The 23,673-nt window shown below is 41.5% G+C and overlaps 3 protein-coding genes and 2 long non-coding RNA genes across 10 annotated transcripts in view; 3 read left to right on the top strand and 2 right to left on the bottom strand.

Moving 5' to 3' along the window:
• Positions 1–23,673, top strand: part of snap91b (synaptosome associated protein 91b) — a 57,706-nt gene that overhangs the window by 31,360 nt on the left and 2,673 nt on the right. The gene's annotated exons all lie outside the window — the stretch shown is intronic.
• LOC119909116 (chemokine XC receptor 1-like) lies at positions 7,691–8,255 on the bottom strand. The gene has a single exon (XM_038727193.1). It carries the CDS (start codon positions 8,173–8,175, stop codon positions 7,711–7,713), a length of 465 nt encoding a protein of 154 aa, XP_038583121.1. The 5' UTR covers positions 8,176–8,255; the 3' UTR covers positions 7,691–7,710.
• On the top strand, positions 11,559–12,300 carry LOC119909120. The gene is made up of 2 exons (XR_005445377.1): positions 11,559–11,842; positions 12,174–12,300. It is a non-coding gene; the product is annotated as an uncharacterized LOC119909120 (long non-coding RNA).
• LOC119909117 (chemokine XC receptor 1-like) lies at positions 18,017–18,581 on the bottom strand. Its single transcript, XM_038727194.1, has one exon. The coding sequence runs from the start codon at positions 18,499–18,501 to the stop codon at positions 18,037–18,039; it is 465 nt and encodes a 154-aa protein (XP_038583122.1). The 5' UTR covers positions 18,502–18,581; the 3' UTR covers positions 18,017–18,036.
• LOC119909119 lies at positions 21,884–22,623 on the top strand. Its single transcript, XR_005445376.1, has 2 exons — positions 21,884–22,167; positions 22,497–22,623. It is a non-coding gene; the product is annotated as an uncharacterized LOC119909119 (long non-coding RNA).

Here is a 23,673-nt window from a genome sequence, read left to right as displayed (position 1 = left end):
CATCCCAGGTTTCTGTTAAGACTGTGGATCAGCTGGTAAACCCAACCCCTCCTTGTGCCTCAGCTGGAAGTAATGAGACTGTGAATTGTTTTTATCTTATTTTACCAATAAGGTGGTGTCAATCAGAGCCTCTATTACCCCCGTGGCCTCTTACTCAGAGGTCCCTCACCAGCAAAACAGAGTTTTAACCAGTTTTATCCCATCGACTTGTCTGAGCTTTAAAAACAGTATCACAAATGAGAGTGTCCTCCGGCCCACTTGATATAATACCTACAAAATTTTTACTGAAAGTAATAGATTGTTGGGCCCCATTTGATCTCTGTTTTCAACAGCTCCCTATCTACTGGTTGTGTCCCATGATTATTTTAAAAAACGGCTTGCGCGAACCCACTTTTAAAGAAACCTGGTTTAGATCCCTCCCTCCCACATAAATTTTAGACCAATTTTCAAAACTGCCTTTTATTGCAAAGATCTAGAAAGAATTGTCCAAACAGCTGCTCACTGTGCTGGAAAATAACAAATTATTTGAAAAGTTTCAGTCTGGTTTTAGGAAGTACCACAGCACTGAGACTGCCCTGCTTAAAGTCACAATGACTTTTTAATGTCTGCTGATGAAGGTATGTGCTCAGTCCTTGTACTCCTGGACCTTAGCGCTGCTTTTGACACCATTGATCACAACATCATGTTAGACAGACTGAGGCATGGGTGGGGATCTCTGGTACTGCTCTAGAATGGTTTTCATCCTACCTGTCAAATAGGAAGTTTTGCGTGTCTGTAAACAACTATGTCTCTTCATTCTGTCCAGTTAAATATGGTGTGCCTCAGGGGTCGGTCTTAGGACCCATTTGTTTTCCTTGTATCTGCTCCTTGGACAATTATCCATAAAATGGCATCTTTCATATTTATGCTGATGACACACAATATACTTGCCCGTCAGATCCACAGACCCTGGAATGCTGAGTTCACTTAACAACTGCCTTTGTGAAGTAAAAAATGGATGTCAAATAATTTCCTCCAGCTGAACTCAGACAAAACAGAAATCCTGTCATGGGTCCCAGCAGATGGCAAATCAAATACTGCCATCTGCTAGTTCCCTAGTAAATCACATTAAGCCTGTGGCAAAGAACCTTGGTGTTTGGTTTGATAGTAATTTAAATTTCGAGCAGCACACCACAAAGCTTGTTCAATCATGCTTTTATCAACTTAGAAATTAGCTAAAATTCGATCTATGTTAACTTTTAAGGACACCGAGACCATTTTACACGCATCTCATCACGCCTGGATTATTGCAGCAGCCTTTTCACTGTTTAACCCAAAATCTATTGATCGACTCCAGACTGTCCAGAACTCAGCTGCCAGGCTTTTAACCAGAACAAGAAATAGACCACATTACTCCTATTTTAGCTTCATTACACTGGCTCCCAGTATGTTTTAAAATTGACTTTAAAATTCTATTGATCACTTTTAAAGCTCTTCATGGCCTCTCGCCTTGTTAATTTTCTGACCTTTTAGTCCCATACACCAGCAGTACCTTGAGATCCTCGGGCAGAGGTCTGTTGTCTGTTCCAGCGTCTCGACTGAAAACTAAAGGGACAGAGCGTTTGCTGTCAGGGCCCCGAGGTCTGGAACAGCCTGCCCGAGGAAATCAGGTCGGCTGAGTCAGTGAACTCTTTTAAGTCCCTTCTTAAAACATACTTTTATAGGAGAGCTTTTCCCGATCTTATTGACTTTATTTTATACCTTTATTTATTGTATTTTACTAATTTATATTAAATTTTCATGCTCTTTTTTGTATTATTCTTTACACTTGTTAAAGCAATTTGTAACTTGTTTTTGAAAAGTGCTCTACAAAAAAGGATTATTATTATTATTATTATTATGATGTCTTGGGACAGCGCGTGCGTCTCTGTGTGCATCATTCACTGTTCCTTTTTTCCTCAGTGTGCTTGCTATGAGTTTTTTTGTCCTGGACCCAGCTTCACTGTGGTATTGAAACTCATGTAACATGCATGACACATGGCAGAGAGAATCTGCCCAAATACTTAAGCGACTCGTGCATCAACCTTCCTGTGAACCACTGCCCTTCTCTCCACCTGCATGACCACATCCGCACTGCTACATAACACAACTTAGGCCGGAGGAACATCCTGCCAATATTCAACAATGCCTGCTGACACAGCTCTGCCACTGAACCAGATCTGAGGCCTCCTTGTGGGTGAGGTCGTGTGGAGGTTAGTCAATAGCCAGTAGTCTTAAGGCTAAAATCCACTGACACGGCTTCGGTGCGTTAGGCCTGCGCTGTGATTAGTTTCACCAGCCATAACTTGCATTATAGTCAATGCTTTTGTCCCTGAAGCATCCCAGAAGCGGCTCTCCACTCTGAAACAAAACAGGGTCATATAGAGTTGTGAAGAAGGTAGAGAAGCACAAAAATCAATAATAAGCAATAACGGGGGCGGGCTGCACGCTCAGCTGCTGAAACACTTCTGAGACGCTTCCAGTGGACTTGACGCTGGCTATGGATGCATTAAAACTGTGCGCAGCCGTGGCGCGCCATAGCCAGAGTCAGTGGATTCCTGGCGTTAAAATACCCTCACACTCTTTTAGATTTGAACTATCACAGCCAGCACAAAGGGAGGAAAAGGAGGGAGGACAACACATAACTTGTACTAAAGATTTATTAACAAATTATAAATAACCGATGAATATATAAAATATGTAAACCACTAAGATCAGTAGTGTGTTGCATGTCTGCATGTGTGTACAGTCAAGTGTAGTGAACAAACACAAGGAAAACCTGACCAAAACAATATGCCCAGAGAGAGAGAGTGAGTCACTGAGTCCACCAGCTTGTATACCAAGGGGGCAGCAGGTGATGATCAGTGAGGCCCTGCCTCACTTCTAAAAAAGAAAGGACATCTTACGACATGCAACGTTTGGATGCAGCACCCAGTCCATGAGGCGCTGAAAAGTGGGCTCCAAACAACCTGAATGTGTTACAAATTGGTACCAAGCTAATCCATGAATTTGTCACCATACTCCACCATGCTCTACCAGACCATCTGTGTGAGGATGCTATACACTAGTACGATGACATAAACAAAGTGGGCGGTTTGAGATGCTGGAGAGCACCATCACTACTTCCAGCAATGACTGTGACTGATGGTGTTGTGGCTGGGTCTGGCTCTCCTTGATGTCCTGAGACAGTGCTCCCTGTATGGGCCAGCAAGAGCTGCTAGACCACACCTACACTGCACACAACTATAAATGACTAAATCACATTATATGATAATTAAAAAAGCAACCTCAGCCATAAACTTCCAAAATACAGACAGAATCTAGCAGCATATTAGGTGTCCCACCAGGGATAAAAACACACTGGACCATTAGTATAAATTAATAAAGGATCCTAACTCTGTTCCCGTGCAGCTTTGGGACTCAGATCACTGTCTGGTTCAACTTTTGAGGAGATGGACCAACGAGGCAAAGCTTGAGTTACAGGCCACTTTCACTGCTATGATTGGAGTGTTTTGAGGCTGCAGCTACAGACCTGGTTGAACTCTGACATTGTGACATCTTTGTCAGACATCATGAGGACATGTGTGCCGAATAAAACCTGCAGAAACAACATCAATAAACCCTGGTTACAGCAAAACTCAGGCAGCTAAGTCAGACCAAGGAGGAGGCTCAAGTGGCCATTTGGGGAACTGCAGAGTTTAGCACATTCTCAGCTGCAGAAGTTTCTGCTTGGTTTTACTGCAGGTTTGATAAGCCCACACTCACACCCCTACAAACATTAAGCAACCACTTGTGCCCTTGCCACCACCTCATCCCTCCCCACTGACCCCCCATTTGCACTCAGGATCTGTTTCAGAGACAGAAGATCAGGAAGGCACTGCACCTGGATGGTGTATCACCCTCCTGTCCTGACTAACTGGCACCCATCCACAAGATCTTGTGATCCACAATAATCCCAGTCCTTAAGAAACCTTCTATTACAGGAATAAATGATTATTAGCCCATCATGACGTCAGCGGTCATGAAATCCCTCATAAGACTGCTGTTGACAACTGAAGGACATCACAGCCCTTTGCAGGACCCCTTGCAGTTTTTGGGATCTAAAATCTTCCATGAACTAAAGTGGGCATCCAACATTGACAAACTCTCAAAAAGGTTCAGCGCAAGATACACTTTGTGTGCCAGCTCAGGAAGTTTAACCTGCCCAGGTGCTGCTGATTTAGTTCTACAATGTAATAATAGTCTGTTTTCTGCACCATCATTATCTGGTATTGGTTGCCAACCAAACAGGACAGGAACAACGGAGAATCAGGACAGCAGAGAAAATCATTTGTGCCAATCTGCCCTCCCTTCAGGACTTTTACATGTCCAGAATTAGGAAACGGGCAGTAAACATTACTGCAGATCTGAGGTAGAAACACTTGCAGAAAGCGACAGAAGGAGAGAGGAGAAAGCACAAAACTCACAAAGTCAAACATGCATTAATGGGATAATAATGCATACAGATGGAGTCTCAATCAAATTTTTTTAGCGCATTGGCTTTCATTCATACTTTCATCAGCTGATTTTACTCACAGAGCCGTCGATACTCTCATCAGATGCAATAGGTGAGATCGGCAGGATGAGCGGCTTTATTTTCCTTTGCTTGCTTCATTAGAGCCTTAAGTGCAGTTTTGTGACTTGTCCGACTCCTAACTTGTTTACTGTTTTATAATCATCTATTTGGACTAAACGACCGGCCTCACATGTGACTGAAAAGACATGACGATAAATAATGTAAAACATGTTTCTTGCTGACAGACTGTCCGACTCTCTCTTACTTTAATTGTCTCCATGATAGAAGTTGATAGGAGAAATAAAAGAAAAATAAAATCTTTCTAATAAAAGAAAGTTGTGTGTGGGGCTTTTGTTGTTCAGACAATGAACTCAGATTTTAACTAGACAGTGAATCATAAAACAAATCAAATATAACAGCATCCAATCAATATAAGGGCTACCCAGAAAGGGGGCGTGTCGGTCAGTAAACGACTTCCGCGAAGGATGCACTGGTGTATCCTCACTCTGCAAGTCAGTGGGGCCCCTTGTTGTGGGATCATACAGTTGGTGTTTCACCCTGCTGTGTGGTCCCACACAAGGTACAGCACTTTAATGCACTAATAAAGCACTATAAAGGTACAGCACTTTAATAACAAGGTATGAGCATGGCAACGTACACTACAATAAATTACTGTCCACTCATAATTGATTTGCTTTGATAACCAGTTTTTGATCTGCTCGTTGAAACATTGTCTTGTGTATTGAACTGTAGCCTACTATTGCTTTTGTTGTTTTTATTATGTTGTCTTTTTTGTATTGACTGTACTGACCAGGGACTACAGATGGAAAATAGCCTTCTGGCTAAATCTGGAATATTTACATTGATGCTAGCAGAAATATTCATTTATGTGCACTGTCCCTGACAGAAATGCAATATATATAGATAACTATTTTCAGTGGCGAAGACCTTACATATTGAACTGTTCTGTTTTTATTACCTTAGAATGAGCCATTTTATCCTCATACAATGCAGGTAGAAGAAGAAGTAGTAGTCGTCTGGTTTGTTAGAAGTAAGAAGAGAAGTGAAATTTGGAATGGAGGACCACATGTATTATATAGACAGAGTGTGTTGGCCACCATAGCTTCTGCTTGGTGCTTGCAAAGGGAGGGCTGAGCAGTGACTGAGCTGTTTGTTGCAAATCCTAACCCGCATCACTAGATGCCACTAAAACTTATACACTGAATGTCTGTGAAGGTTCTCAGTAATCCAGGTCACACTTATCCAAAGAAGGTTAAAACCAAGGGCAACTGGATTTGGTTGAAGGTGCTAGAAGACATTTCGTCCCTCATCCAAGAGACTTCTTCAGTTCTGACTGACTATAGGGAAACTCAGCTATTTAACCTCGGCGGGGTCGTTTGCCAAGACAATCGATACCGCTTGTTTGTTAGTGCTCCTAACTGTTGTAACGAAAGTTGTTATGGTCATTAGAACCACCAGAGGCCAAATCTGAACGACCATCGTTGGCATCTTCACCTGAGGCAAAAAGTGAATGAATGAATGTTTAAGTTTCCTGGGAAGTGATTAAAGGACAGCATTGTAAGTGTTGGTGTAGACCCCCTCCTCTGTTCAGCGATGGCTTCTCAACCCGTGTGTAAATGGCTTCCTTGACACCTCTTTCAAGGCAACCATCCTCTCTGTCTAAAATGTACACCTGATGGTCCTCAAACGAGTGTCGTTTATCCTACAGATATAGGTAGACTGCTGAGTCTTGACCTGAGGAGTTGGCCCTTCTGTGTTGAGCCATGCATTTGAGTAGTGGTTGTTTAGTTTCCCCAGTATACAGGTCTGTGCATTCCTCACTGCATTGGACAGCACACACTGTTACTTTTCTTGTGTTTGGATGTGCGGTCTTTGGGGTGGACCAGCATCTGCCAGCGTGTTCTTGGGTTTAAAAAACACAGGGATGTGGTGTTTGTTGAAAATCCTCCTGAGTTTCTCTGATACTCCAGACACGTATGGAATCACAATGTTGTTGCGTCTGATCTTCTTTTCTTCCTCCCCCAAAGTGTTGTTCCTCCTAGATCTTGAGGCTGTTTTCACAAAGGTCCATTTGGGGTATCCACATGCTATAAGTGCCCCCTTCAGGTGTTCCTTCTCTCTGGCTTGGACACTTGTTGGTATATTGTCAGCTCGGTGGTGCAGGGTTCTGATGACCCCTAGCTTATGCTCCAGTGGGTGGTGGGAATTGAAAATACACTGAATCTTTAAGTAAAGGATGTGAGTGAATACACACTGATAATCACTCTTGGAAGTACAAAAGCTCACTGATCATCCTTTTGAAAAGATAAAGCAAGAAAATGCATCATATAATTGTATCACACCGTTTACTGTAATCATTATGTTTACAATGACATGTTACAATGCTTCAACACAGTTTATTAGAGACTAAAATATATACAATACACAAAAATGCATGCCTTGTAAGAACTGAAATAGTCCATAGTTCTAGACAAAAGAAGATTCAATGAGTGAGTTTTCACTGGAGCACAATCTCCCTCCCTATATTTCCTCTTATCTGACTCTATGTCTGTCTGTTGCTAAACATTGGCGACAAATGATCATTCCTCTCACTGGATGCACTCCAACACATGCATTTATTCAATATTTTCATTAACTGTTTTTTCCTCTAACTGCATTATCAATGGAAAAAATGACATAATTTCCCAGAGCAGAATAATGCTTTTGCTTTTAACACACACACATTGCATGTATATTATATTATACACATATATTTATGCAGATATATGCTCATATATACACTGTTAGAAATAATGTGCTAAATTTGTACCTTTAGGGGTCTAACAGCTTGTCACTGGGGCAGTACCCTCAAAGGTACACCTATTGTACCCTTTTACATGGGTACATATTTGTACCTTTACAATTTGTACTTTATGTGAGCAAATATGTACCCCTGGGGACAAATAGGGATGTAAATGTTCTGGTACCTAAATGGACCGTTAGAAATGGTACAGTTTTGGCCTTTTGAGGGTACTGCCCAGTGACAAGCTCTTCGTACCTTATGATGGCAAATTTGTACTCAATAAAGCATTTGAAACAGTCAAAAATTCATTCAGAAACATTCATTACACAATTTATCAGAGACATTTATTCTTTACTTCTAATATTTTCAATTTATACATTTTCAGCTGATGTAAGCACTTCTGCAGGTACACCACCTGTAGGTAGCGCTGGACACTCAGCACCGTCACAGTCAGCAGGCTACCATAAAGGCTGCAGTACATTAGATACGCTAGGAGCTTACAGGCCACCTGGCCGAGGGTCCAGCTGTACAGATAAGTGTAAATCCACAGAGGCAGGGTGAGCAGGCAGAGCAGGTCTGATATGGCCAAATTCAGCATCAAACTCTGGCTCACACTGGACAGGTGCTGCCAGTTTGGTTTGAGGATGATCACAGCGATGTTTCCGGGAACTCCCAGCAGGAAGCAGAGGGACAGCACCACCGCAGGGACCAGACCTCTGGAGTCCCAGGATTCAAGAGGTGGATATCCAGGAGAGGAGGAAATGTTAGAAGTGACCACAGTGGAGTTGAGTTGTTCCATGCTGCAAACCTGCCGGCAGAGAAGCTGAAGGTTGTTTACTGAGTGAGTGGTGACAGCAACTGTGTGGTCAGTCAGAGGAAGCGGTTTGAGGCATTCATAGAGCAAAGAAAAGAACAAAATTATGACGTGTTCCATTGCGGCTGCATAGATTTGCTAGACTACATCATCAGATGCATTTTCTCATATTCTGTTTCCTGCACAGGAAACAGTTTTTCACCACAACATTTCCACAGAAGTAAAAGTAAAAAATCTAAATGCTGAGCACTACTCATATTTGCTTATAATAGAATAATATACATGATGCACACACATGCTTTCACCCTAAATGTAGTATATACATTTAAAATATAATGTCCATCATATTTGTGACATGAGAGTGACACTTGGGAGAGTAGATGAAAGGAGTGGACACAGACTGGCATGAGGAACAAGCTTTAATGCAAACAAATGCTGACGTACGGGGCCGATAGTGTTATGTAGTGAGCGTGTATAGGAAAAATTTTAAATGTCATCAAGTACGCTGTGATGAATTTAACTCCTTTGAAGTTCTCACTCTTAAAGTTGGAGGGCTGCAACCTATCATATTTGTTATAATTTATCGCCCCCCAAAACCGCCTGGAGGATTTTTATCAGAACTTCCTGAATTTTTATCTACTCTGGTTTTAAATTATGACAGAATTGTTCTTTGTGGCGATTTTAATATTCATGTTGATGACCCCAACAATGTTAATGCAACTGACTTTTTAAATATGGCCACTTCTTTTAACTTCAAACAACATGTCAAAGGGCAAACACATAACCGTGGTCATACACTGGACTTGGTTTTTACCCTGGGTGTCAGCATTTCCTCTGTGGAATTAGTGGACATGACCATATCTGACCACAGATGTATTGTTTTTAGCTGCGATTCGCCTGTTACTCATGCCGCCTCACCAAGCTCCGTGTGTTCTCGCATCTTTAATGAACAAAGTGTTTCAAAGTTTTGCGCATTCTTTCAGAGCCAAAGCCAACACCTGTCTGATTCCAACACCAACAATCTGGTATCATATCTGCTTGTCGTCACTAAATATTACTGCTCCTCTAAAGGTTAGGCCTACGTCTAAAGCTAGTAAGCAACCCTGGATAAATGACAGCATTCGCAGCCTCAAAAGGGAATGCAGGAAAGCAGAGCGCAGATGGAAAAAATCCAGTCTCCAAGTCCATTACCTCAGTCTGAAGGATTTATTAATTAACTACAATAAAATGGTTAAGGATGCGAGAACACACTATTTTTCTGAACTCATTACTACACATAAACACAATCCCAGGTTTCTGTTTAAGACTGTGGATCAGCTGGTAAACCCAACCCCTCCTTGTGCCTCAGCTGGAAGTAATGATGACTGTGAATTGTTTTTATCTTATTTTACCAATAAGGTGGTGTCAATCAGAGCCTCTATTACCCCCGTGGCCTCTTACTCAGAGGTCCCTCACCAGCAACAACAGAGTTTTAACCAGTTTTATCCCATCGACTTGTCTGAGCTTTTAAAAACAGTATCACAAATGAGAGTGTCCTCCGGCCCACTTGATATAATACCTACAAAATTTTTACTGAAAGTAATAGATTCTGTTGGGCCCCATTTGATCTCTGTTTTCAACAGCTCCCTATCTACTGGTTGTGTCCATGATTATTTTAAAACGGCTTGCGCGAACCCACTTTTAAAGAAACCTGGTTTAGATCCCTCCCTCCCACATAATTTTAGACCAATTTCAAAACTGCCTTTTATTGCAAAGATTCTAGAAAGAATTGTGTCCAAACAGCTGCTCACTGTGCTGGAAAATAACAAATTATTTGAAAAGTTTCAGTCTGGTTTTAGGAAGTACCACAGCACTGAGACTGCCCTGCTTAAAGTCACCAATGACCTTTTAATGTCTGCTGATGAAGGTATGTGCTCAGTCCTTGTACTCCTGGACCTTAGCGCTGCTTTTGACACCATTGATCACAACATCATGTTAGACAGACTGAGGCACTGGGTGGGGATCTCTGGTACTGCTCTAGAATGGTTTTCATCCTACCTGTCAAATAGGAAGTTTTGCGTGTCTGTAAACAACTATGTCTCTTCATTCTGTCCAGTTAAATATGGTGTGCCTCAGGGGTTGGTCTTAGGACCCATTTTGTTTTCCTTGTATCTGCTTCCCCTTGGACATATTATCCATAAACATGGCATTTCTTTTCATATTTATGCTGATGACACACAAATATACTTGCCCGTCAGATCCACAGACCCTGGAATGCTGAGTTCACTTAACAACTGCCTTTGTGAAGTTAAAAAATGGATGTCAAATAATTTCCTCCAGCTGAACTCAGACAAAACAGAAATCCTGGTCATCGGTTTCCTAGTAAATCACATTAAGCCTGTGGCAAAGAACCTTGGTGTTTGGTTTGATAGTAATTTAAATTTCGAGCAGCACACCACAAAGCTTGTTCAATCATGTTTTTATCAACTTAGAAATATAGCTAAAATTCGATCTATGTTAACTTTTAAGGACACCGAGACCATTTTACACGCCTTCATCTCATCACGCCTGGATTATTGCAACAGCCTTTTCACCTGTTTAACCCAAAAATCTATTGATCGACTCCAGACTGTCCAGAACTCAGCTGCCGGGCTTTTAACCAGAACAAAGAAATATGACCACATTACTCCTATTTTAGCTTCATTACACTGGCTCCCAGTATGTTTTAAAATTGACTTTAAAATTCTATTGATCACTTTTAAAGCTCTTCATGGCCTCTCGCCTTGTTATATTTCTGACCTTTTAGTCCCATACGCACCAGCACGTACCTTGAGATCCTCGGGCAGAGGTCTGTTGTCTGTTCCAGAGTCTCGACTGAAAACAGACTGAGGACAGAGCGTTTGCTGTCAGGGCCCCGAGGCTCTGGAACAGCCTGCCCGAGGAAATCAGGTCGGCTGAGTCAGTGAACTCTTTTAAGTCCCTTCTTAAAACATACTTTTATAGGAGAGCTTTTCCCGATCTTATTTGACTTTATTTTATCCCTTTTATTTTATTGTATTTTACTAATTTTATATTAAATTTTCATGCTCTTATCTTTTTTTGTATTATTCTTTACACTTGTTAAAGCACTTTGTAACTTGTTTTTGAAAAGTGCTCTACAAATAAGGATTATTATTATTATTATTATTATGTATGTCTTGGGACAGAGCGTGCGTCTCTTGTGTGCATCATTCACTGTTCCTTTTTTCCTCAGTGTGCTTGCTATGAGTTTTTTTGTCCTGGACCCAGCTTCACTGTGGTATTGAAACTCATGTAACATGCATGACACATGGCAGAGAGAATCTGCCCGAATACTTAAGCTACTCGTGCATTGTTGTGTCAATTTATGGTTACTTTGCTTTAGTTGTACTGAGCAATCCAAGCCTTGATTCACCCAGGGCTCTCAGGGCACTCCCAAACTGCAGGGGGCAATCATGCAACTACAGGGGGCAATCATGCAACAAAAGTTGGTGGAACCAACTTTTGGGGAAGTAGCTTTGGGACTATATTTGCCTGCGCACCCACAGAGAGAGCATGGCATTGAAATGTTTGTAGAGAGTTCGGTTGGTTCTCTCATTTATTCCTGGAAAAGGACACTATGATTACAGCTCCTGATCACTCAAAGACGCAACTGGTAGGACAATTTATGATTGACTGTGTTTGAATATATTGAGTTTAAATGTTCAGGTTCTGCTTGGATTGTAATTTGCAATTTAAAATAAGTAATGGGGATTTGTTATGTGAATGTTGAACTTGATAGAAGTAACATGTGCATGAGTTTAATTACGGGATTGGTATTTTCTTGTTAAAATCCTAGGTTAGACATAAGGATCGTGTTTAGTTTGGTTTGAAGATTCAATAGCATTTATTTATTACTTCTGTGAGAAAGTGGTATTGTGATTTATGTGTGACTGATTCATGACTTATCTGTAACTAATTCATGTTTTGGTTTGTGTATTTGAAAGGTTATCAACCTATACCTACTGCCCCACACTGATCTATGAAGTCACCTTCAAGAAACTATACCATATTATTCCATCACTGGTCTATCAAACCATCTCAAAGAAAATAAAGAATCAAGAAGTGAAAAGATTGAGTTGTCCTTTGCGTTCTTCAGAGAGAAAAGCAGTTTTCAAGTTTGGGCTGAGCTGTAATCAATTAAAAACACACAGAACTTGACATGCATCAACCTTCCTGTGAACCACTGCCCTTCTCTCCACCTGCATGACCACATCCGCACTGCTACATAACACAACTTAGGCCGGAGGAACATCCTGCCAATATTCAACAATGCCTGCTGACACAGCTCTGTCCACTGAACCAGATCTGAGGCCTCCTTGTGGGTGAGGTCGTGTGGAGGTTAGTCAATAGCCAGTTAGTCTTAAGGCTAAAATCCACTGACTCCAGCTTCGGTGCGTTAGGCCTGCGCTGTGATTAGTTTCACCAGCCATAACTTGCATTATAGTCAATGCTTTTGTCCCTGAAGCATCCCAGAAGCGGCTCTCCACTCTGAAACAAAACAGGGTCATATAGAGTTGTGAAGAAGGTAGTAGAAGCACAAAAATCAATAATAAGTCAATAACGGGGGCGGGCTGCACGCTCAGCTGCTGAAACACTTCTGAGACGCTTCCAGTGGACTTTGACGCTGGGCTATGGATGCATTAAAACTGTGGTGCAGCCGTGGCGCGCCATAGCCAGAGTCAGTGGATTCCTGGCGTTAAAATACCCTCACACTCTTTTTAGATTTGAACTATCACAGCCCAGCACAAAGGGAGGAAAAGGACGGGAGGACAACACATAACTTGTAACTAAAGATTTATTTAACAAATTATAAATTAACCGATGAATATATAAAATATGTAAATCACTAAGATCAGTAGTGTGTTGCATGTCTGCATGTGTGTACAGTCAAGTGTAGTGAACAAACACAAGGAAAACCTGACCAAAACAATATGCCCAGAGAGAGAGAGTGAGTCACTGAGTCCACCAGCTTGTATACCAAGGGGGCAGCAGGTGATGATCAGTGAGGCCCTGCCTCACTTCTAAAAAAGAAAGGACATCTTACGACATGCAACGTTTGGATGCAGCACCCAGTCCATGAGGCGCTGAAAAGTGGGCTCCAAACAACCTGAATGTGTTACAAATTGGTACCAAGCTAATCCATGAATTTGTCACCATACTCCACCATGCTCTACCAGACCATCTGTGTGAGGATGCTATACACTAGTACGATGACATAAACAAAGTGGGCGGTTTGAGATGCTGGAGAGCACCATCACTACTTCCAGCAATGACTGTGACTGATGGTGTTGTGGCTGGGTCTGGCTCTCCTTGATGTCCCTGAGACAGTGCTCCCTGTATGGGCCAGCAAGAGCTGCTAGACCACACCTACACTGCACACAACTATAAATGACTATATCACATTATATTGATAATTAAAAAAGCAACCTCAGCCATAAAATTCCAAAATACAGACAGAATCTAGCAGCATATTAGGTGTCCCACCAGGGATAAAAACACACTGGACCATTAGTATAAATTAATAAAGGATGCCTAACTCTGTTCCCCGTGCAGCTTTGGGACTCAGATCACTGTCTGGTTCAACTTTTGTGAGGAAATGGACCAACGAGGCAAAGCTTGAGTTACAGGCTCACTTTCACTGCTATGATTGGAGTGTTTTTGAGGCTGCAGCTACAGACCTGGTTGAACTCTGACATTGTGACATCTTTTGTCAGACATCATGAGGACATGTGTGCCGAATAAAACCTGCAGAAACAACATCAATAAACCCTGGTTTACAGCAAAACTCAGGCAGCTAAGTCAGACCAAGGAGGAGGCCTCAAGTGGCCATTTGGGGAACTGCAGAGTTTAGCACATTTTCAGCTGCAGAAGTTTCTGCTTGGTTTTACTGCAGGTTTGATAAGCCCACACTCACACCCCACACCTACTTCAACATTAAGCAACCACTTGTGCCCCTTGCCACCACCTCATCCCTCCCCACTGACCCCCCCATTTGCACTCAGGATCTTTTTCAGAGACAGAAGATCAGGAAGGCACTACACCTGGATGGTGTATCACCCTCCTGTCCTGACTAACTGGCACCCATCTTCACACAGATCTTGTGATCCACAATAATCCCAGTCCTTAAGAAACCTTCTATTACAGGAATAAATTATTATTAGCCCATCATGACGTCAGCGGTCATGAAATCCCTCATAAGACTGCTGTTGACAACTGAAGGACATCACAGGCCCTTTGCAGGACCCCTTGCAGTTTTTGGGATCTAAAATCTTCCATGAACTAAAGTGGGCATCCAACATTGACAAACTCTCAAAAAGGTTCAGCGCAAGATACACTTTGTGTGCCAGCTCAGGAAGTTTAACCTGCCACAGGTGCTGCTGATTTAGTTCTACAATGTAATAATAGTCTGTTTTCTGCACATCCATCACTATCTGGTATTGGTTGCCAACCAAACAGGACAGGAACAACGGAGAATCAGGACAGCAGAGAAAATCATTTGTGCCAATCTGCCCTCCCTTCAGGACTTTTACATGTCCAGAATTAGGAAACGGGCAGTAAACATTACTGCAGATCTGGAGGTAGAAACACTTGCAGAAAGCGACAGAAGGAGAGAGGAGAAAGCACAAAACTCACAAAAGTCAAACATGCATTAATGGGATAATAATGCATACAGATGGAGTCTCAATCAAATTTTTTTAGCGCATTGGCTTTCATTCATACTTTCATCAGCTGATTTTACTCACAGAGCCGTCGATACTCTCATCAGATGCAATAGGTGAGATCGGCAGGATGAGCGGCTTTATTTTCCTTTGCTTGCTTCATTAGAGTCTTAAGTGCAGTTTTGTGACTTGTCCGACTCCTAACTTGTTTACTGTTTTATAATCATCTATTTGGACTAAACGACCGGCCTCACATGTGACTGAAAAGACATGACGATAAATAATGTAAAACATGTTTCTTGCTGACAGACTGTCCGACTCTCTCTTACTTTAATTGTCTCCATGATAGAAGTTGATAGGAGAAATAAAAGAAAAATAAAATCTTTCTAATAAAAGAAAGTTGTGTGTGGGGCTTTTGTTGTTCAGACAATGAACTCAGATTTTAACTAGACAGTGAATCATAAAACAAATCAAATATAACAGCATCCAATCAATATAAGGGCTACCCAGAAAGGGGGCGTGTCGGTCAGTAAACGACTTCCGCGAAGGATGCACTGGTGTATCCTCACTCTGCAAGTCAGTGGGGCCCCTTGTTGTGGGATCATACAGTTGGTGTTTCACCCTGCTGTGTGGTCCCACACAAGGTACAGCACTTTAATGCACTAATAAAGCACTATAAAGGTACAGCACTTTAATAACAAGGTATGAGCATGGCAACGTACACTACAATAAATTACTGTCCACTCATAATTGATTTGCTTTGATAACCAGTTTTTGATCTGCTCGTTGAAACATTGTCTTGTGTATTGAACTGTAGCCTACTATTGCTTTTGTTGTTTTTATTATGTTGTCTTTTTTGTATTGACTGTACTGACCAGGGACTACAGATGGAAAATAGCCTTCTGGCTAAATCTGGAATATTTACATTGATGCTAGCAGAAATATTCATTTATGTGCACTGTCCCTGACAGAAATGCAATATAATATAGATAACTATATTTTCAGTGGCGAAGACCTTACATATTGAACTGTTCTGTTTTTATTACCTTAGAATGAGCCATTTTATCCTCATACAATGCAGGTAGAAGAAGAAGTAGTAGTCGTCTGGTTTGTTAGAAGTAAGAAGAGAAGTGAAATTTGGAATGGAGGACCACATGTATTATATAGACAGAGTGTGTTGGCCACCATAGCTTCTGCTTGGTGCTTGCAAAGGGAGGGCTGAGCAGTGACTGAGCTGTTTGTTGCAAATCCTAACCCGCATCACTAGATGCCACTAAAACTTATACACTGAATGTCTGTGAAGGTTCTCAGTAATCCAGGTCACACTTATCCAAAGAAGGTTAAAACCAAGGGCAACTGGATTTGGTTGAAGGTGCTAGAAGACATTTCGTCCCTCATCCAAGAGACTTCTTCAGTTCTGACTGACTATAGGGAAACTCAGCTATTTAACCTCGGCGGGGTCGTTTGCCAAGACAATCGATACCGCTTGTTTGTTAGTGCTCCTAACTGTTGTAACGAAAGTTGTTATGGTCATTAGAACCACCAGAGGCCAAATCTGAACGACCATCGTTGGCATCTTCACCTGAGGCAAAAAGTGAATGAATGAATGTTTAAGTTTCCTGGGAAGTGATTAAAGGACAGCATTGTAAGTGTTGGTGTAGACCCCCTCCTCTGTTCAGCGATGGCTTCTCAACCCGTGTGTAAATGGCTTCCTTGACACCTCTTTCAAGGCAACCATCCTCTCTGTCTAAAATGTACACCTGATGGTCCTCAAACGAGTGTCGTTTATCCTACAGATATAGGTAGACTGCTGAGTCTTGACCTGAGGAGTTGGCCCTTCTGTGTTGAGCCATGCATTTGAGTAGTGGTTGTTTAGTTTCCCCAGTATACAGGTCTGTGCATTCCTCACTGCATTGGACAGCACACACTGTTACTTTTCTTGTGTTTGGATGTGCGGTCTTTGGGGTGGACCAGCATCTGCCAGCGTGTTCTTGGGTTTAAAAAACACAGGGATGTGGTGTTTGTTGAAAATCCTCCTGAGTTTCTCTGATACTCCAGACACGTATGGAATCACAATGTTGTTGCGTCTGATCTTCTTTTCTTCCTCCCCCAAAGTGTTGTTCCTCCTAGATCTTGAGGCTGTTTTCACAAAGGTCCATTTGGGGTATCCACATGCTATAAGTGCCCCCTTCAGGTGTTCCTTCTCTCTGGCTTGGACACTTGTTGGTATATTGTCAGCTCGGTGGTGCAGGGTTCTGATGACCCCTAGCTTATGCTCCAGTGGGTGGTGGGAATTGAAAATACACTGAATCTTTAAGTAAAGGATGTGAGTGAATACACACTGATAATCACTCTTGGAAGTACAAAAGCTCACTGATCATCCTTTTGAAAAGATAAAGCAAGAAAATGCATCATATAATTGTATCACACCGTTTACTGTAATCATTATGTTTACAATGACATGTTACAATGCTTCAACACAGTTTATTAGAGACTAAAATATATACAATACACAAAAATGCATGCCTTGTAAGAACTGAAATAGTCCATAGTTCTAGACAAAAGAAGATTCAATGAGTGAGTTTTCACTGGAGCACAATCTCCCTCCCTATATTTCCTCTTATCTGACTCTATGTCTGTCTGTTGCTAAACATTGGAGACAAATGATCATTCCTCTCACTGGATGCACTCCAACACATGCATTTATTCAATATTTTCATTAACTGTTTTTTCCTCTAACTGCATTATCAATGGAAAAAATGACATAATTTCCCAGAGCAGAATAATGCTTTTGCTTTTAACACACACACACATCGCATGTATATTATATTATACACATATATTTATGCAGATATATGCTCATATATACACTGTTAGAAATAATGTGCTAAATTTGTACCTTTAGGGGTCTAACAGCTTGTCACTGGGGCAGTACCCTCAAAGGTACACCTATTGTACCCTTTTACATGGGTACATATTTGTACCTTTACAATTTGTACTTTATGTGAGCAAATATGTACCCCTGGGGACAAATAGGGATGTAAATGCCCAGTGACAAGCTCTTCGTACCTTATGATGGCAAATTTGTACTCAATAAAGCATTTGAAACAGTCAAAAATTCATTCAGAAACATTCATTACACAATTTATCAGAGACATTTATTCTTTACTTCTAATATTTTCAATTTATACATTTTCAGCTGATGTAAGCACTTCTGCAGGTACACCACCTGTAGGTAGCGCTGGACACTCAGCACCGTCACAGTCAGCAGGCTACCATAAAGGCTGCAGTACATTAGATACGCTAGGAGCTTACAGGCCACCTGGCCGAGGGTCCAGCTGTACAGATAAGTGTAAATCCACAGAGGCAGGGTGAGCAGGCAGAGCAGGTCTGATATGGCCAAATTCAGCATCAAACTCTGGCTCACACTGGACAGGTGCTGCCAGTTTGGTTTGAGGATGATCACAGCGATGTTTCCGGGAACTCCCAGCAGGAAGCAGAGGGACAGCACCACCGCAGGGACCAGACCTCTGGAGTCCCAGGATTCAAGAGGTGGATATCCAGGAGAGGAGGAAATGTTAGAAGTGACCACAGTGGAGTTGAGTTGTTCCATGCTGCAAACCTGCCGGCAGAGAAGCTGAAGGTTGTTTACTGAGTGAGTGGTGACAGCAACTGTGTGGTCAGTCAGAGGAAGCGGTTTGAGGCATTCATAGAGCAAAGAAAAGAACAAAATTATGACGTGTTCCATTGCGGCTGCATAGATTTGCTAGACTACATCATCAGATGCATTTTCTCATATTCTGTTTCCTGCACAGGAAACAGTTTTTCACCACAACATTTCCACAGAAGTAAAAGTAAAAAATCTAAATGCTGAGCACTACTCATATTTGCTTATAATAGAATAATATACATGATGCACACACATGCTTTCACCCTAAATGTAGTATATACATTTAAAATATAATGTCCATCATATTTGTGACATGAGAGTGACACTTGGGAGAGTAGATGAAAGGAGTGGACACAGACTGGCATGAGGAACAAGCTTTAATGCAAACAAATGCTGACGTACGGGGCCGATAGTGTTATGTAGTGAGCGTGTATAGGAAAAATTTTAAATGTCATCAAGTACGCTGTGATGAATTTAACTCCTTTGAAGTTCTCACTCTTAAAGTTGGAGGGCTGCAACCTATCATATTTGTTATAATTTATCGCCCCCCAAAACCGCCTGGAGGATTTTATCAGAACTTCCTGAATTTTTATCTACTCTGGTTTTAAATTATGACAGAATTGTTCTTTGTGGCGATTTTAATATTCATGTTGATGACCCCAACAATGTTAATGCAACTGACTTTTTAAATATGGCCACTTCTTTTAACTTCAAACAACATGTCAAAGGGCAAACACATAACCGTGGTCATACACTGGACTTGGTTTTTACCCTGGGTGTCAGCATTTCCTCTGTGGAATTAGTGGACATGACCATATCTGACCACAGATGTATTGTTTTTAGCTGCGATTCGCCTGTTACTCATGCCGCCTCACCAAGCTCCGTGTGTTCTCGCATCTTTAATGAACAAAGTGTTTCAAAGTTTTGCGCATTCTTTCAGAGCCAAAGCCAACACCTGTCTGATTCCAACACCAACAATCTGGTATCATATCTGCTTGTCGTCACTAAATATTACTGCTCCTCTAAAGGTTAGGCCTACGTCTAAAGCTAGTAAGCAACCCTGGATAAATGACAGCATTCGCAGCCTCAAAAGGGAATGCAGGAAAGCAGAGCGCAGATGGAAAAAATCCAGTCTCCAAGTCCATTACCTCAGTCTGAAGGATTTATTAATTAACTACAATAAAATGGTTAAGGATGCGAGAACACACTATTTTTCTGAACTCATTACTACACATAAACACAATCCCAGGTTTCTGTTTAAGACTGTGGATCAGCTGGTAAACCCAACCCCTCCTTGTGCCTCAGCTGGAAGTAATGATGACTGTGAATTGTTTTTATCTTATTTTACCAATAAGGTGGTGTCAATCAGAGCCTCTATTACCCCCGTGGCCTCTTACTCAGAGGTCCCTCACCAGCAACAACAGAGTTTTAACCAGTTTTATCCCATCGACTTGTCTGAGCTTTTAAAAACAGTATCACAAATGAGAGTGTCCTCCGGCCCACTTGATATAATACCTACAAAATTTTTACTGAAAGTAATAGATTCTGTTGGGCCCCATTTGATCTCTGTTTTCAACAGCTCCCTATCTACTGGTTGTGTCCATGATTATTTTAAAACGGCTTGCGCGAACCCACTTTTAAAGAAACCTGGTTTAGATCCCTCCCTCCCACATAATTTTAGACCAATTTCAAAACTGCCTTTTATTGCAAAGATTCTAGAAAGAATTGTGTCCAAACAGCTGCTCACTGTGCTGGAAAATAACAAATTATTTGAAAAGTTTCAGTCTGGTTTTAGGAAGTACCACAGCACTGAGACTGCCCTGCTTAAAGTCACCAATGACCTTTTAATGTCTGCTGATGAAGGTATGTGCTCAGTCCTTGTACTCCTGGACCTTAGCGCTGCTTTTGACACCATTGATCACAACATCATGTTAGACAGACTGAGGCACTGGGTGGGGATCTCTGGTACTGCTCTAGAATGGTTTTCATCCTACCTGTCAAATAGGAAGTTTTGCGTGTCTGTAAACAACTATGTCTCTTCATTCTGTCCAGTTAAATATGGTGTGCCTCAGGGGTTGGTCTTAGGACCCATTTTGTTTTCCTTGTATCTGCTTCCCCTTGGACATATTATCCATAAACATGGCATTTCTTTTCATATTTATGCTGATGACACACAAATATACTTGCCCGTCAGATCCACAGACCCTGGAATGCTGAGTTCACTTAACAACTGCCTTTGTGAAGTTAAAAAATGGATGTCAAATAATTTCCTCCAGCTGAACTCAGACAAAACAGAAATCCTGGTCATCGGTTTCCTAGTAAATCACATTAAGCCTGTGGCAAAGAACCTTGGTGTTTGGTTTGATAGTAATTTAAATTTCGAGCAGCACACCACAAAGCTTGTTCAATCATGTTTTTATCAACTTAGAAATATAGCTAAAATTCGATCTATGTTAACTTTTAAGGACACCGAGACCATTTTACACGCCTTCATCTCATCACGCCTGGATTATTGCAACAGCCTTTTCACCTGTTTAACCCAAAAATCTATTGATCGACTCCAGACTGTCCAGAACTCAGCTGCCGGGCTTTTAACCAGAACAAAGAAATATGACCACATTACTCCTATTTTAGCTTCATTACACTGGCTCCCAGTATGTTTTAAAATTGACTTTAAAATTCTATTGATCACTTTTAAAGCTCTTCATGGCCTCTCGCCTTGTTATATTTCTGACCTTTTAGTCCCATACGCACCAGCACGTACCTTGAGATCCTCGGGCAGAGGTCTGTTGTCTGTTCCAGAGTCTCGACTGAAAACAGACTGAGGACAGAGCGTTTGCTGTCAGGGCCCCGAGGCTCTGGAACAGCCTGCCCGAGGAAATCAGGTCGGCTGAGTCAGTGAACTCTTTTAAGTCCCTTCTTAAAACATACTTTTATAGGAGAGCTTTTCCCGATCTTATTTGACTTTATTTTATCCCTTTTATTTTATTGTATTTTACTAATTTTATATTAAATTTTCATGCTCTTATCTTTTTTTGTATTATTCTTTACACTTGTTAAAGCACTTTGTAACTTGTTTTTGAAAAGTGCTCTACAAATAAGGATTATTATTATTATTATTATTATGTATGTCTTGGGACAGAGCGTGCGTCTCTTGTGTGCATCATTCACTGTTCCTTTTTTCCTCAGTGTGCTTGCTATGAGTTTTTTTGTCCTGGACCCAGCTTCACTGTGGTATTGAAACTCATGTAACATGCATGACACATGGCAGAGAGAATCTGCCCGAATACTTAAGCTACTCGTGCATTGTTGTGTCAATTTATGGTTACTTTGCTTTAGTTGTACTGAGCAATCCAAGCCTTGATTCACCCAGGGCTCTCAGGGCACTCCCAAACTGCAGGGGGCAATCATGCAACTACAGGGGGCAATCATGCAACAAAAGTTGGTGGAACCAACTTTTGGGGAAGTAGCTTTGGGACTATATTTGCCTGCGCACCCACAGAGAGAGCATGGCATTGAAATGTTTGTAGAGAGTTCGGTTGGTTCTCTCATTTATTCCTGGAAAAGGACACTATGATTACAGCTCCTGATCACTCAAAGACGCAACTGGTAGGACAATTTATGATTGACTGTGTTTGAAATATTGAGTTTAAATGTTCAGGTTCTGCTTGGATTGTAATTTGCAATTTAAAATAAGTAATGGGATTTGTTATGTGAATGTTGAACTTGATAGAAGTAACATGTGCATGAGTTTAATTACGGGATTGGTATTTTCTTGTTAAAATCCTAGGTTAGACTTAAGGATCGTGTTTAGTTTGGTTTGAAGATTCAATAGCATTTATTTATTACTTCTGTGAGAAAGTGGTATTGTGATTTATGTGTGACTGATTCATGACTTATCTGTAACTAATTCATGTTTTGGTTTGTGTATTTGAAAGGTTATGAACCTATATCTACTGCCCCACACTGATCTATCAAGTCACCTTCAAGAAACTATACCATATTATTCCATCACTGGTCTATCAAACCATCTCAAAGAAAATAAAGAATCAAGAAGTGAAAAGATTGAGTTGTCCTTTGCGTTCTTCAGAGAGAAAAGCAGTTTTCAAGTTGGGCTGAGCTGTAATCAATTAAAAACACACAGAATTGACATGCATCAACCTTCCTGTGAACCACTGCCCTTCTCTCCACCTGCATGACACATCCGCACTGCTACATAACACAACTTAGGCCGGAGGAACATCCTGCCAATATTCAACAATGCCTGCTGACACAGCTCTGTCCACTGAACCAGATCTGAGGCCTCCTTGTGGGTGAGGTCGTGTGGAGGTTAGTCAATAGCCAGTTAGTCTTAAGGCTAAAATCCACTGACTCCAGCTTCGGTGCGTTAGGCCTGCGCTGTGATTAGTTTCACCAGCCATAACTTGCATTATAGTCAATGCTTTTGTCCCTGAAGCATCCCAGAAGCGGCTCTCCACTCTGAAACAAAACAGGGTCATATAGAGTTGTGAAGAAGGTAGTAGAAGCACAAAAATCAATAATAAGTCAATAACGGGGGCGGGCTGCACGCTCAGCTGCTGAAACACTTCTGAGACGCTTCCAGTGGACTTTGACGCTGGGCTATGGATGCATTAAAACTGTGGTGCAGCCGTGGCGCGCCATAGCCAGAGTCAGTGGATTCCTGGCGTTAAAATACCCTCACACTCTTTTTAGATTTGAACTATCACAGCCCAGCACAAAGGGAGGAAAAGGACGGGAGGACAACACATAACTTGAACTAAAGATTTATTTAACAAATTATAAATTAACCGATGAATATATAAAATATGTAAATCACTAAGATCAGTAGTGTGCATGTCTGCATGTGTGTACAGTCAAGTGTAGTGAACAAACACAAGGAAACCTGACCAAAACAATATGCCCAGAGAGAGAGAGTGAGTCACTGAGTCCACCAGCTTGTATACCAGGGGGCAGCAGGTGATGATCAGTGAGGCCCTGCCTCACTTCTAAAAAGAAAGGACATCTTACGACATGCAACGTTTGGATGCAGCACCAGTCCATGAGGCGCTGAAAAGTGGGCTCCAAACAACTGAATGTGTTACAAATTGGTACCAA

The sequence above is a fragment of the Micropterus salmoides genome, unplaced genomic scaffold (assembly GCF_014851395.1).
Source record: "Micropterus salmoides isolate LMB-PRFRI ecotype aquatic unplaced genomic scaffold, ASM1485139v1 Ms_hic_scaffold_18, whole genome shotgun sequence".
Classification (NCBI taxonomy): Eukaryota; Metazoa; Chordata; class Actinopteri; order Centrarchiformes; family Centrarchidae; genus Micropterus; species Micropterus salmoides.
Note: the sequence above shows the minus strand (reverse complement) of the source record. Positions and strands in the feature narration are given on the sequence as shown.

Excerpts from the sequence above, each read along its gene's own strand:
- LOC119909116 (XM_038727193.1), bottom strand. The coding sequence starts at position 8,175 with ATGGAACAACTCAACTCCACTGTGGTCACTTCTAACATTTCCTCCTCT.
- LOC119909117 (XM_038727194.1), bottom strand. The coding sequence starts at position 18,501 with ATGGAACAACTCAACTCCACTGTGGTCACTTCTAACATTTCCTCCTCT.